The 14,876-nt window shown below is 34.3% G+C and overlaps 1 protein-coding gene across 1 annotated transcript in view; it reads right to left on the bottom strand.

The window, feature by feature from the left end:
• LOC121415491 overlaps window positions 1-12,653 on the bottom strand; it is a 51,119-nt gene extending 38,466 nt beyond the window's left edge. Inside the window, exon 1 of the mRNA XM_041608690.1 lies at window positions 12,246-12,653. Within this exon, the coding sequence (XP_041464624.1) occupies window positions 12,246-12,653 (408 nt within the window). The remainder of the gene's footprint in view (window positions 1-12,245) is intronic.
• Between the last annotated feature and the right edge of the window lie 2,223 nt (window positions 12,654-14,876).

Below are 14,876 nucleotides of genomic sequence, written 5' to 3'. Positions count from 1 at the left end.
ATATTTATTATATTGCAAAATGTAAGTCTCACAAAAAAAATCTTATTATTTTTTTTTATTCTTGTCATATCCCGGTTTAAGTCGTTTTAAGGTATTGAACCATGCAGGCAGGGATGGTTTGGAGAAGATGGACATGGAATAAAACAAAATTAGGTATCAATATAATTAGTTCAAGGAAACGATTTATCAGATGAAGATAAATTTTAGTCTACAGACATAAAACCTAAATTGACACTTGAATCAGATCTTGGGACGAGTAAATAATTTCAACTTGCTGGCGTTTGGGACCTTCGACCTTTAAGCTGCATATTCTGATCACTTTCTTCAAACAAGTGAACCCTCATTGGTTCCATTATAGTCATCATAATCAATGGCGTAGCTACCCCCCCCCCCCCCCACCATCGGCTGGCAAAAAAAAACGGGAGAAAGAAAAAAAAAGAGGGAGAAAGAAAAAGGAACGTAGTGGGAGAAGAACCCGGGGGCAGTCAAATACATTCATGACATTGCTGTACACATTCTTGACCCCCCCCAAAAAAAAAAAAAAAAAAAAAATGCATCAAAGGGGTGGGTTTTTTTCCAGTTTTGGACGCGGGCCACGCGCGCACTCGTTAAGGGTATCAAAGACAAAAAATTTCAAGAAAAAGAGTGCTTTTGAAAGACTGGTCAATGGTCAATTGCGAGTCAAACGCATATGTAAGGTATGGTATTCCAATTTTTTTTTTTAGACATAGTCAAACGTATTTAGGGTATTTTTCCAGAGCTTTTTTTAAGACTAGCCAATGTGCTGAGGTTATGTTTTTCCCAAGCCTTTTCCCCGGGGTCATATTCTGGCGACAACCTGTTTAGGGGCCAAAATGTGTAAATAAAGCCCGCGATAAACTTGTTTAGGGGGTTATTTTGCCCACAGAGAGAAAAAAATCGTTTAGGAGATGTTCGGAAATAATTTGGTTAATTGTGTACAGCATGGGGGGTGGGGGTCGGATGTCCGGACACTTTATATTTTTGAAGCCTTTTTTTAGTCTTTGGATTACACTAAAAATATGAATTCATTAGTTATAATCGTCTTCTATTTTTTTCTCTATAATATTATGACGTTTCGTTGTATTAAAAATTTATGAAACTTTGCTTGAATTTGTTCCCAAATGACTTTCTAAAATTGATCGTCCAGACATACATATTGTAATATATTATACAAATGTACCGGGTGTGAGAAAGTAAAGTGGAAATAATTTTATCCGAGGATGGTTCGGCAAATACTACTTTTCCCGAGGGGCACGAGCCCCGAGGGAAAATAGTAACATTGCTGGACCAACCGAGGAAAGAACATTTCCACTAAATTTTCGAAAGAAACGCCCGGTATATTTGTTTTATATCCCTTCCATATTAAAGTTTGACCGAAAAAATGTTGGTCCTGATTGGCCCATTTCCATGGTCTGGATAAAATCTTGATCGGTTTAGCTCTAATTTAAGCAAAATTGGTTTATCATCGGCTAGCCGGTTCCTGAATAGACTGCGGGCGGCTACCATATCCATGCAAGCATGCATCGCTCACGGTGGTTTGGTGTTGCGCGGCGGCAATACTTTTGAATTAAAATCAAGCAGCCCGAATCATTCGATGATCGAATGATGGCCATCATTAATATTATTTCTAGCAAAGAGATCCATTATAAACAAGAAAAACTCGATTTCATATTGACATTTAGTTGTCTTTTGTGATTCAGCTAGCATTGCATTTTTAAAGGACTGTTGATTGCATGCACTGCGCTCAGCGGACACCTGATATGCCTGATAAGCGTCTGCGCCATAGCAAGACGTACTTGAGGCAGTCCGTTGTGCGCTGCGCGCCCGCGAGTGATTGCATGATTCTCAATCGGACGCAAAATACTGAAGGGGGGGGGGTCTACTTTGACGTCAAAAACTATTTTGATCTCCGATGAATTTCATTTTTCTGGTGAAATTATGATTAGTCACGTGAAGGGATCTCGACCAATCAAATAGCAACAATTTTTTCAATATTGCATATAAAATATCATATTACTTTATAATATTACTACCTATACAAGTCATTTTAGCAGATGAATAAATGTCATATTTCGCTCGCTACTTTCAATCCGAAGTTAACGAGGTAAGCATTTCAGCTTGCTCATCATGCTCGTAATCTTCGATTAGTGAAATGTGTTAAATTACAAACACTACAAAAAGCGCTTCGTGTTCGTGCATGTGTTAAGGTGTAATTCCAACAAATTCAGCACGTGCTTGGCGCTCGCATAATATAACTATGGTGTTCTTCATAAATTCCTTTAAAATATTTATCCTTAAAATGTCCTTAGTTTGGGTCAATACAAATTTCAGCTCGCGCTCGTATTGTATGCTTACACTGTAAAAAAATATTGGGTAAAATGTTTACCACCACGAGGGTAATTATGTCTAACCTATTTTGGGCAGTATTTTACCCAATGCGGGAGTCATATTGTCCAGTAATATTAAAAAATAATCAGCAATTACTTTACAATGAGCACAATTTTCATCACACTGCAAATATAAAAATGCGCGAAAGAAATGTCAAATGTTGTTGGACACATAATTATTTAAACCAATATTTTTGTCGAGTGCAGTGAGGCAGGTACGTATCATAGTTGCTTTTTTTTTGCTTTTTTTTAGGTCTGAATATTAAAACTTTTCAGCACGCCCTTCGCGCTCGCATTTATTAATGGTACAGTATGTCTCTATTACATTTAGTTCAGTATACCTGGCAATTGAGCGCGCTTCGCGCGCCGACTAAGTGACTCAAATTTTGTGCTGGTGCCCCCTTCCTCCTATTCCTTGACCCAAGGTACGCCACTGATCATAGTGAAATATGATGAATAAATCTTGTGAAAACATATCTGTCAATGAATACACAATCAAGATTCATGTTGTCGATATATTAATAAGGAAACGACCGTTTAATCGGAGTGATAGTTCCTTCCAGACCCAAAGTGCCCAAACTACAGTGATGGGGTCTGCGGTCATCATTTAAATGTAAAAAAACAAAAATCCTTTCAAAAGAAATGATACATACGTACTGATAACATTACAGTCTAAAGCTATCCATCCAGTAAAGAAGAAATAATTTATTAGAGGGGCATTTACTATTACTTCTATTTTCTTGCCAATATGACTTTTTTTCTTAAATTTGAATAATATAGCAATCAGCATAAGTCCATAAAAAATAATTGCTTTCTTGCTGTCACAAGAGCAATGTTCATTTTTTTTTTATCTTTGTTTATCTACTTATTTTTTATTCTTATAATTCTGTTTTGTTTCACTTTCCTTGCTCTAGTTTGTCATGATCTTCTTCCTTATTTTCTTTTCTCCATTCTTCTTCATCTTCTTAATTCTCTTTCTCCTTTGTCTTCTTCAATTTATCATAATACACACGATAAACTATTATTATCATTATTATTGTTATTTCATTAATTCATGCATAAAGCAAAAGGGTGGCAAACCTTCAATTGTGAGGTTCAGAGACAAAGATTAACAATCTGATCACTCCAATATGTCTAAAGCATTGGGAGCTACTGAAAGGATCAACAAATCAAAGTTTAATTCAGCAATCGTGATATAATAGTATCAGTCAAAGCCTTGGATATAGTGGATTATTTTGGAATATGTAACTTTATCTGGAAATATACCAAATTGGAGTAGCCAGGACTACTATATCTTCAGAAAGTGAGTGATTGGATTTGTGTTATGAATCTCTAGTGTCCCATATATTACTTCTGGTGTGGTGTTTCTTGCTGCCCAAACTTGTAACCACTTTATTGACTCATTGTTTGGTTCAGTCACTTCAGTGCACAATAATATCTAAGTCAAATTCTTCTTCTCCAACTGTGAATACAAGACAGACTGCTGCTGTTACTGCTCAAGTTGTCACGGAGCTACTCAAGAATACAGAGTTTGTTAATCTACTTGATTCTATTGTTAGCTCTGCAGTGGAAAAGAAGATTGGTGATCTTCTAACAAAGATAGAATTTCTTCAAGGGCAGATGTTTGATCTCCAACAGAGTATTTCGGCGAAGGACAATGAAATTAGCATGTTGAATAAAGCTGTAGCTGATCAGTCCAAAGAAATCTCATCACTGAATGTCGCCCTTGATTCTTTGGAGCAATATTCTAGGCGCTCATCCATCCGAATCCTTGGAGTTGAAGAGAAACAAGGGGAAAACACAGAAGCAGTTGTAAAAGAAATCATAACAACAAAGCTGGGAGTTTCCCTGGATGAATCACGTGACATTGATCGACTACATCGCACCGGGTCAGCAAGAACTACAACCACCACTGCCAGACCAAGATCTATTATAGTCAAAATGCAATCCTACCAAAAGAGAAGAGAAATTTTGTTGAACAGAAGGAAATTGAAAGGAACAGGAATCCTGATCGTTGAAGACCTGACCGTTAAAAAGCAATCACTTTTAGCGAAGTCTCGGGCTCACAAGAATGTCACCACAGCTTGGTCATCAGATGGTCGCATTTTCGTGTCAATAACAAGTGGAGGAAAATCTGTGCGAAAACTGATACGAAATGAAGATGATTTACAACTCCTGTAAGTAGACTAATTATATCAGACATGATAAGGATGCTGATGGAACTCCTGTACATAGACTTATATCAGAAGACATGTTCATGATGCTGATAGAATTCTTGTAAATAGACTTATATCTTTAGACATTGATCATGTTGCTGATGCATGAACTTGACTCTTTAGTATGTTACTTATGGCTACTTCATGTTTTCATCAGATAGCTTCTTTATAATATACGTTTGATGTGTACAATTTGATCATTTTATCTTTTGTGTGTGATTCTGTGTGTGTGTGTGTGTAGTGAAATGTCTAGGTTATGTATTTGTGCAAATTGCAGAACTTCTTTCACCTCTCCTTCTACTCAGTCTTCATTTTGTATTGATTGTAACTCTATTATATTTCCATTTAATTATATTGTCGATGATTATGAATTTTATATGTCTGTCTATACCTTCTTTCATTTGAATTCACATATTGACATTGATAAACTTCAAGTTTTGAAGTTCAATCCATTTGCAACAGACTTCATGACAATATCTGAGAATGAAAAGTCACTTTTTGATACAAATTCGCTCAACATTGCAAATTCTTGCAAATATTTATTTGCTGATGATTTTTGTAGCAACTTTTCATTTGATATTTCAAAATTCTCAATGCTTCATTTGAATGCTAGGAGCTTGAAGAAGAACTTCAGTGAATTTCAAATACTTTTACATTCACTCTCTTATGATTTCAGTATTAATTGGTATATCTGAAACATGGTTCAGTAAAAACACAGAGTTGTCATTATTTAAGATGGACAATTATAATCTTGTACAATCAAGTAGAGCCACTCGAAAAGGTGGTGGAGTTGCACTTTATGTTAAAAAAGACTTGAATATACAATTTCGGTCTGACATTTCTTTTAATGCACCAGAATATGAAACTGTTTTTATTGAAATACAAGGAAAAACAAAGCCGATTATTGTTGGCTGTGTATATAGACCTCCAAATACTGATATTAATTGTTTCCATGATAAAATGAATGAAATTTTGGTACAATTGGAAAGTGAGCGGAGAGATGTTTATATAATGGGAGACTTCAACATTGACTTACTGAATTATGATACACATTCCAAAACAACAGATTTTCTAGATTTAATGTTTTCTTTTAATATGTATCCCTTGATTACTAAACCCACACGTATTTCGTCTTCTAAAGCTTCTTTAATAGACAACATCTTTACCAATTCAATTGAAAAAAATAAATACCAAGGACTCATTTATTCAGATCTCTCCGATCATTTTCCAATATTCTGTGTAAGTAAAGATAGAGAAAATTTTGTCTTACCGATTGATAATAAGAATCATAAAAATAAATTAGTAAATGAAAGAGGAATAGCAATGTTTAAGGAGAAACTTCGTACAGTTGATTGGCAGACAGTTTATAGTAACGATGATGTGAATATATGTTACAACTTTTTTCATTTCCAAATTCTGTATGTTATATGATGAATGTTTCCCTGTTTGTACTGCAAAACCACGCAGTAGTAAAACACATTTCAAGAAACCTTGGATTACAAATGGTATATTGAGGTCAATAAAACATAAACAAAGAATGTATAAAGGTACGATGAATACATTGAATACAAGGAAAAAAAGGAAATATTATGATTATAAGAATAGATTAACTTCCATAATTAGAGCTTCAAAGGCAAAATATTATTCTATGATATTCTTATCAGTCAAGGGGGACATGGTTAAAACGTGGCGAGAAATTAATAATTTACTTGGAAAAAATAAACAAAATTCGCTACCACAAAAAATGTTTTATGGAAATTCATCGTTCCATTCATCTAAAGATAAAGCACAAGCTTTCAACTCTCTTTTTATCAATATGGCTAAAAATATTTCAGCATCAATTCCTAATTCAACTAAGTCATTCAAAGACTTTTTGACTACACCCTCCATGTCCTCTTTGTTTCTGAATCCAACCTCTCCTTATGAAATTATTAATCTTTGCCATGAACTCAAATCATCTAAAGCAACAGGCCCAGATGATGTATTAACTTCTGTTCTGAAAAAATGTATACATTTTTTTGTTGAACCTTTGTGTTGTATTTATAATAAATCTCTTGTATCAGGAGTATTCCCAAATAAACTTAAAACTGCCAAAGTTATTCCTTTATATAAGAAAGGTCCAGTAAACTGTATAGAAAATTACAGGCCCATTGCACTTTTATCTACTTTTTCAAAATTACTGGAAAAAATAATGTATAAAAGAATTTATAAATTTTTATCCAAAAATAATCTTCTAGTTTCAGAACAATTTGGCTTCCGGAAAAAACATTCTACTTCTTTAAGCATATTAAATATTACAGATTATATATTACGTAAATTTGATGAAGGTAAATTTTGCTGTGGGGTTTTTATGGATCTTTCCAAAGCATTTGACACCATCGACCATCACATACTGCTTGAAAAATTGTATTATTATGGTATAAGAGGTGTATCTCTTGAATGGTTTAGAAGTTATTTATTTGAAAGGAAACAGTATGTGATGGTCGATGGTGTAGCATCCGATTTTTCATATATAAATACTGGTGTTCCACAAGGATCTGTGCTTGGGCCACTGTTATTTTTGTTGTATATAAATGATATTACACATACTTCAGATATTCTCAAATTTTCATTATTTGCTGATGATACTGCTGTCATTTCATCTCACAAAGATATAAATATTTTAATTTGTAATATAAATATTGAATTAGAGAAACTAAGTGAATGGTATATTTGTAACAAACTCTTTTTAAATGCTGATAAAACACATTACATAATATTTCATTCCAAACAGAAAAAAGTTTCTTGTCAGGTTTCCCCTGTGTATATTAAAAATGATGATATTCTTAAGAAATTTAATATTGTAGAATTTTTAGGCATCAAACTTCATGAATCGCTTGATTGGTCTCACCACATTTCTCATGTTTGTTCTAAAATCTCAAGGGGAGTTGGTATTATATCACACTTTAGAAACACACTGCCAAAAAATATTTTATTAACTATTTATAACAGTATTATATTACCACATATCAATTATTGTAATATGATATGGGGCAACTCTTACAAGACACACCTATACAAAATTCATATTCTTCAAAAACGTGCTATCCGTATAATTACTCATTCTAACTACATGACACCAAGTACTCCTCTGTTTTGTGACCTAAAATGTTTGCCTGTTTTTGATCTTGTAACAGTAAACAATTTAATATTTATGTTCAATTTTCATAAAAAAGAGCTTCCATCAATATTCAATGATATGTTTAAAACAAATTCTTTTTATCATTCTTATGCTACCAGAAACAAATCAAAATTTCTTATTCCTTTTGCACGTACCTCATTAACCCAACATACAATTTCAGGGTGTTCATGATTGGAATTTGTTACCTTATGTTGTGAAAAATTCTTCAACTTTAACGAGATTCAAATACTTATGTAAACAATTATTGTTTAAACGTTTGATGTGCTCTGAGTAGAGGGTATTCTTTCTCCCTCTCGAACTCTATCTTCCCTCTTTCTTTCTTTCTTTCTCCCTATCTCTCCTTTTCCTTTTCTATCGCTTCCTTCTCTTTCTTACTCTTTGTTAACTTCTCAATGTTCTGCATATGGGTGTGTGTTGGTGTGATTGTGTGTGTGTATGAGACAGTTTTTTTTTTGTTTATCTGCTTTACGTTTTAACAATGTAAGATCTGTTTTGTTTTGTTAATGATTGTACAGGGCCCCATCCTCGCAAGCTATGCTTTTCTTGGGGTCCTTCCGATTTTTAGTTGTGAACTTTGTATGTATTTATTTCAATTGAATTTTTAATGGAAAATAAATGAACTAAACTGAATTAACTGAACTGAATTAAGTAAAACATGTTTCATCTTTTACATTAGATAATGTGCCAAAACAATTATGACAAGACACTTCCAAATATCAGCTGTCATAGTGATTATAACAGGTGAACCGTCCGTGATGTATTTCAGAATAACAAGGAGGTCATCGCTATCAGAAAGAGATGGTAATATATTTATAACTTAGCTTAATTTAATTCAATTCTTTCATTTCCATTAAAAAATTGTAGAAAGTAATATAGATCAGATATAAATTAGCGAATGAGCCTCATATACAAAAACAATATCGGTGATTGCAAGATGGGTGTTAATTGTAAACGAAATAGAAGTATAAAATAGAGTATATTGATATGGTTCCATTAATAAAAATTCCTGTATTAAAAAGAAAAAGAAAAACTTTGGTCTTTTATGCTGATAAAGCACAAAATTGAATGAACTAAATTGATGGAAATCAGACTGAGGTAAATAGGGTTTTTTTTATCACAGATCAGATACACAAAAAAGGTCTCTGTATGCATGCCACGAAGGATAATGGTGTCACGTAGATGAAGTATGACTATCTATTATAATGGAGCTGGTTTTATCAACCACTTGGAAAAATACTCCGAGAACCCCCCCCCCCCCCCGCTACGACTACAATACCCATCTGACGTCAGGATAAGTGACATCTTCTTTATCACACTTGGATTTCGATGATTACTCGGAACTGTATAATCCAACAACTCACTATAATCAAAATAACATAAAATTATATTTGTACTCCTGATATTGTGCTAATATCGATTGATAAATTCATCATGTTCATAGATACAAAAGGATAACGATTGGTAATTTCCTAGTTTACGCATAATCACAAGCTCTGCATTAGGCGAGATTATAGTCGAACAAACTAAACAAAATCAGAAATCAGGATAGTCTATCATCAAAATGTACTTGCTAATAATTATGTGCCAGACTACATTCTTAATTATGATAATTGAATTATGACTCTGCATTAATAATTGTAGCCTTTTGCTACTCAATCGTCACTGAGTGTGAAATGTCATACCAATTTAATTATGATGAAACACGTTTGAAGGTGACTGTGTAGCAACAAAAAAGAGAGAATCGGTTATCAAACGCAGTATACATGACTGTAAAATATATTAGTATATGTGTGTTTTGAGGGAAGTTAAGTTCCTATGATTGATTATAAGATGTTTGAATATTAAATTTACAGAGCCAAGATTTACTAAATACGAAAGAAAAAAATGCAAGCGGACTCCGAGGTTTCTTAAAAGGGAGAAGGAAACGCTCCTTAATGCCCTAAAATCATGGATTTTTATAAACTTTGCTCATTATATTGATGACCAAAACAGATTTCAAAGGTTCGAAGACTCTGGTAATCCGGAAACGAAATAATTGTCGTTAATCCAAAGATTTAACTAGTAGAGAGTGAAGTCATTCAAACGTACATACTAACGTACCTTGTCTAATTTTCATGCAATTGAATTGGTGTGTGTGCTTTAGGGTATGTGTTTATATGAAATTGAGGGGGTTTTTTACAGCCATGTATTCACCAGAAGCAGAAGGTTGCCGCCGCACAAATGGCAAAGGCAGAACTAAAGAAAGTGAAGAAGTCAGTAAAGAAGACTAAGACTACTGAGAAGAAAGAGAAGGCACCAAACAAGAAAGTCCCTGCCAAAAAGTCGACACCAAAGGAGTATGATTTCTTACGTCTAGTCGGGGAACGACCTTAAACTTCACCATCCGACAGATAACAGCAAAGACAATAGACTCCGCCTAGATTATAGGCTAGGTAACCAGTGGCGTACCGTGGGTCACGGCAGGGGGGCACCAGCAAAAGAAAATGAGTCACTGTGTGCATGGGCGCGCAAAGCGCGCTAAATTATCAGATATACTTTAAGGACGGTGCCATTCAAGGGATGTAATATCTTACTGATCAAATAATGCGAGGGCGAAGCGCAAGCTGGAGATTTTGACATTCAGACCTAAGAACATGAAAAACTGGCATTATGAGCAAATTTGTGTAATCACAACACGTAACTGTCTCCCTTAACAATCAATGCAAGCAGGAAGCGCGAGCTGAAATTCTTGAATTATACTCATGACCTAAAAAAGGGAATTTTTAAGGACTTTTTAAAGGAATCATGAAGAGCATATTCATCTAATGTGAGCGCGCAAGCACTTGCTGATATTGTTAGAGTACCCCTAAACACATGAGCACATTTCGTAGTCATTGTAATGATGAACACGATCAAGACGATAGGCCTACGTATCTCACTAATCAAAGATTGCGAGCTGAATATTTTGAATATTCAGACCTGAAGACGGGCATTTTAAAGCTTGTTTTTGGGAATTACCCAAGACCATACGTATAATGTGAGCGCGAAGCGCGATCTAATTATTTTTTATATTCAGACCAGAAAAGGGGACATTTTAAGGGCTGTTTCAGGATTTCATAAAGATCAGACATATCTCGCCACCGATGCAAAAATAAGCACGGACTGGGATTGTTTTATATTCAGACCTTAAAAGGCCTGGGGCAATCACCTTAAGTAGTCATGAAAATGAAGCATATGTCACTACATAAAACAATAATAACTCGAAGTGCGAGAAAACATATTTGGTGTATATTGACTTGAAAACGGGATGTTTTAGTACAACATGTTTATATAAACAGACAATGCGAACAGCAGGAATGAGGAACACATAATAGACCCTAGCAAGTAATGTTTAAAAAAGGTGTGACAATTTTTTTAATGTAATATAATATTATACAGTGCGTCCCAGAAAAAACGAAACCGAGATTTAGCGATCATTTATCATTACTTAATCATAAATAAAATAGACAAATGACCTATCAATTTAAAGCTTAGAATCTCCTCTTTCATCTGATATTACTTACATTATTTCTCATTCACGCATGAGTGAGCAAATACAATTTGAAGAAAGGATATAAAAAACTCATTTGGCGGGGGGTATCTGGGTTTCAAAAAGAAAACCACATTTTTGAAAAGTTCAATATCTCCTCTTTAATTTGATACCTAAATTACAGAAAATGGTCTAGAAATAACAAAGTTCTGGTCATTTGAAATAAGGCTTGAATTTCAATAATTTCATAAAATGAAGAGGTTCTCCAGGCTGGCTTTCAAACTCACTCAACACTCCGTTTTGTTGACGATCAGCCATGCATTAAATCTTTTGTTCACCATGCGAAAGCTTCTGTGGGAAACCAGTGAAAACACGATTATCTCATGAAATTATGGAAATACAAGCCTTATTTCAAATGACCAGAACTTTTTTATTTCTTGACCATTTTCTGTAATTGAGGTACCAAATTAAAGAGCAGGTATTGAACTTTTCAGAAATGTGGTTTCTTTTTGAAACCCAGATACCCATCGCCAAATTAGTTTTTGGTATCCTTTCTTCAAATTGTTTTTGCTCACTCATGCGTGAATAAGAAATAACCTAAGTAATATCAGATGAAAGAGGAGATTCTAAGCTTTAAATTGGTAGGTCATTTATCTATTCTATTTATGATTAAGTTATGATAAATGATCGCTAAATCTCGGTTTCGTTTATTCTGGGACGCACTGTATATATATAATATAACTAATATAATATAATATAACATCAATATAATAAATACAATAATATTTTATTCACCCATTACGTTTATCTTTATTTCTTCCACTTTTTCTACATATCCCCCCCCCCCCCGTAGTTAGTAACCTAAAAAGTAAGCCTGGTTTGAGACATTTTGACTGACAAAGAGAATACAAGAATATCGTTATGGAACTTACCCTTCTAACGTTTGACTCGCCATTTAAGGTGGTTATATAGCACAAAGGGGAATTTTCGGACGGAGCGATGAGAATAGTCACTTTAGCCGATGCTAGAACGTTAAACCTGCCTATACCATCAGCATAACCACATTGGTAAGTGCCATCATCGGCGAGAACCACGTTGGTTATCTGTAGCGTGAATACGTCCTGTGTTCGATCGCCTATGATGGAATACCTCCGTCGTCTATCAGCTGGTAATCGAGTGAATATAGTACGATCATGACTAAGGTATTCATTCGTTTCAGCCCGATACCAGTACACTGTGATGGCAGCCTTCTGATCAACATCACAAACAAGTGTTACTGTAGCACCTGGTCTTATTAGGGCCGCCCGGGGACCCTGGCGAAGATTTATAGCATAAGTCATCGTCAAGTTAACCATTAATATCACTGATATGACGATGTACGTTTTCATTTTCATCCTTTTGATGATACAAGTAGACCGTAAAATCCTCTCATAAATCCCTCTAAAAATTCCAAGATAAATGTTTGATTCAACTACACCTTGGTTCTCCAACAAATGTCAGCATCGAAAGCGTAAAAAGCTATTGAAAATATTTCTTCCGAAAATTATAAACGTTTATGTTTGTCCACGTTATTCAGAGCCAGTTGTTTGATAATAATTGGGAAGAGAACGAATGCTGTCATACGTTTCATCTGCAATCATCATATTTTTCGATTCCGACACTGTGAAGCTGTGATGACTTCTTGTGATATACGTTAGCCGTAAAACCACAACCTGTCTGTCTTAGAAAGTCAATCCATTGATTACTCAGAGATTGTGCACCCGATCCTAATGTCAACTTCGAAAAGACTGTTTACTCGCTTCGCTGAGTGGTGGGTACTCGATCAACAGGCAGCTGACGTCAAGTCACGTGATCAGAGCTATTAAAACTTACTTAGTCGCTGAAACAAACTTTGTTTGGTACACTGTAAAAACTGTGGTGTTAAAACTGACACCAGTTGGTGTTAATAGAGGACCACACCCTGAGGTGTTAAAATTACACCCTAGAGATTGAACATAACACCAAAGAGTGTAAATGCAACAACCAAAGGTGTTGTAATAACAGCTATGGGTATAAAATTAACACCACCAATTTAACACCGGTGTAAAACAACTGGTGTGGTCCTCTATGTACACCCGTTAACACCACAGTTTTTGCTGTGTATAGTCAGTGTCTACATAATCTGCCATATATACGTTGAGCTGATTTTGGGGGTTTCTTTCAAGCAAATATACTTTATTAGTTTGATGCCAGCATATTTACAATACATAACCTAGGATACCTTCTGTGTAGGAAACGAGATAACAAATGTGAAAATGCATGAGAAACATAATTCAACGAAAGAACAAAACAGAAAAATTGTAAAAATGATACATTCACTTGAAGAGAAACTAATAATGATTAATTACAGTAATATGTTAAAAAGCCTGCATGATGAGGGTAAACAGTCACAAGAGAATTTTGTGAATTTGTAGGCAAGGCCATGTATGTACAGTTATTATTTTGAAGTAATGGAATAATATTAATGATTTAGGAAAGGATGATGTTTAGAGAATAATACGTATACAAAGTCATGTATATGTGCCAGGTACCTTAAAATATACTGTATACACACAATAATTGAGATCATTAAACAGAGTATTATTTCAATGCTTTTATCACTATTTCTAAAATGACCAAAGTAAACAAAATTAGCAGGATCAAAGTTGTAACTGTTAACAGCTTGCTTTTCTCAAGGTCTTGGTTGAAAGTGCATAGGGCCTAGTTATAATACCGAATTAAAATAAAGACATCTCTAATATCTTGCTTTAAAAATAGTATTGAAGCTTTCTAGTTTACTTGCCATAATTGATTAGTCCGTTTCTATACATCATACAGTTCATTGTTAAACAGACAATTTAACATGTCTACAAAACTAGACTATTTTGATACCCAAGACTTGGCACTGAGATGAAAATGTACGAAAGTAAAATAAAAATGGAAAGTGGCAGTTGTTTATTTTGACTTTTGACCTTTTCTGTTTCGACCCGAATGAGTCATTGATGGCGTCAGAATATTAAAATTCCACTAGTCCAATTGTTGAAGAGTTTTTAATCTTTATTCCGAAGAGATGATTTATACTTGTTGTCTTGTTCTTAGTTTAAGGCATGATGTATTTCACATTTCGTCAAAATAAGTGGTACCCTTTGGTTCGCGAAAATGACTGGAGAGTATTAAAGGAGAAGGTCACCCTGAAGAAAAGTTTGTTATAAAAATTGCAGAAAGAAAAATAAACAAAGTATTGGTGAACGTTTGAGGAAAATCCATTAAGATTGAAAAGTTTTTAGAATTTTAATTTTTGAACCTTGTACGTCATAAATGAGCAGATGTCTCACAGGTTATGTAATATAAATTCATAAATTTCTAATTTGTAATGGTTTGTGAGGACATTGTTGCTTTTTTTTCGTTTAGAGCGGGTGTGATAATGATTTTTCTATTGATACAATGAAGTTGCAGTAGAAATATTTTCAATGTTCTGAGAAAATGACAATTCATTGATATTTTACCATACGACATGTAGGAAAACTGCTGGCATATGAATTCAC

Source organism: Lytechinus variegatus, chromosome 5 (genome assembly GCF_018143015.1).
Source record: "Lytechinus variegatus isolate NC3 chromosome 5, Lvar_3.0, whole genome shotgun sequence".
Classification (NCBI taxonomy): domain Eukaryota; kingdom Metazoa; phylum Echinodermata; class Echinoidea; order Temnopleuroida; family Toxopneustidae; genus Lytechinus; species Lytechinus variegatus.
The sequence above is the reverse complement of the archived record's forward strand: the minus strand, read 5'-3'. Positions and strand labels throughout refer to the sequence as shown.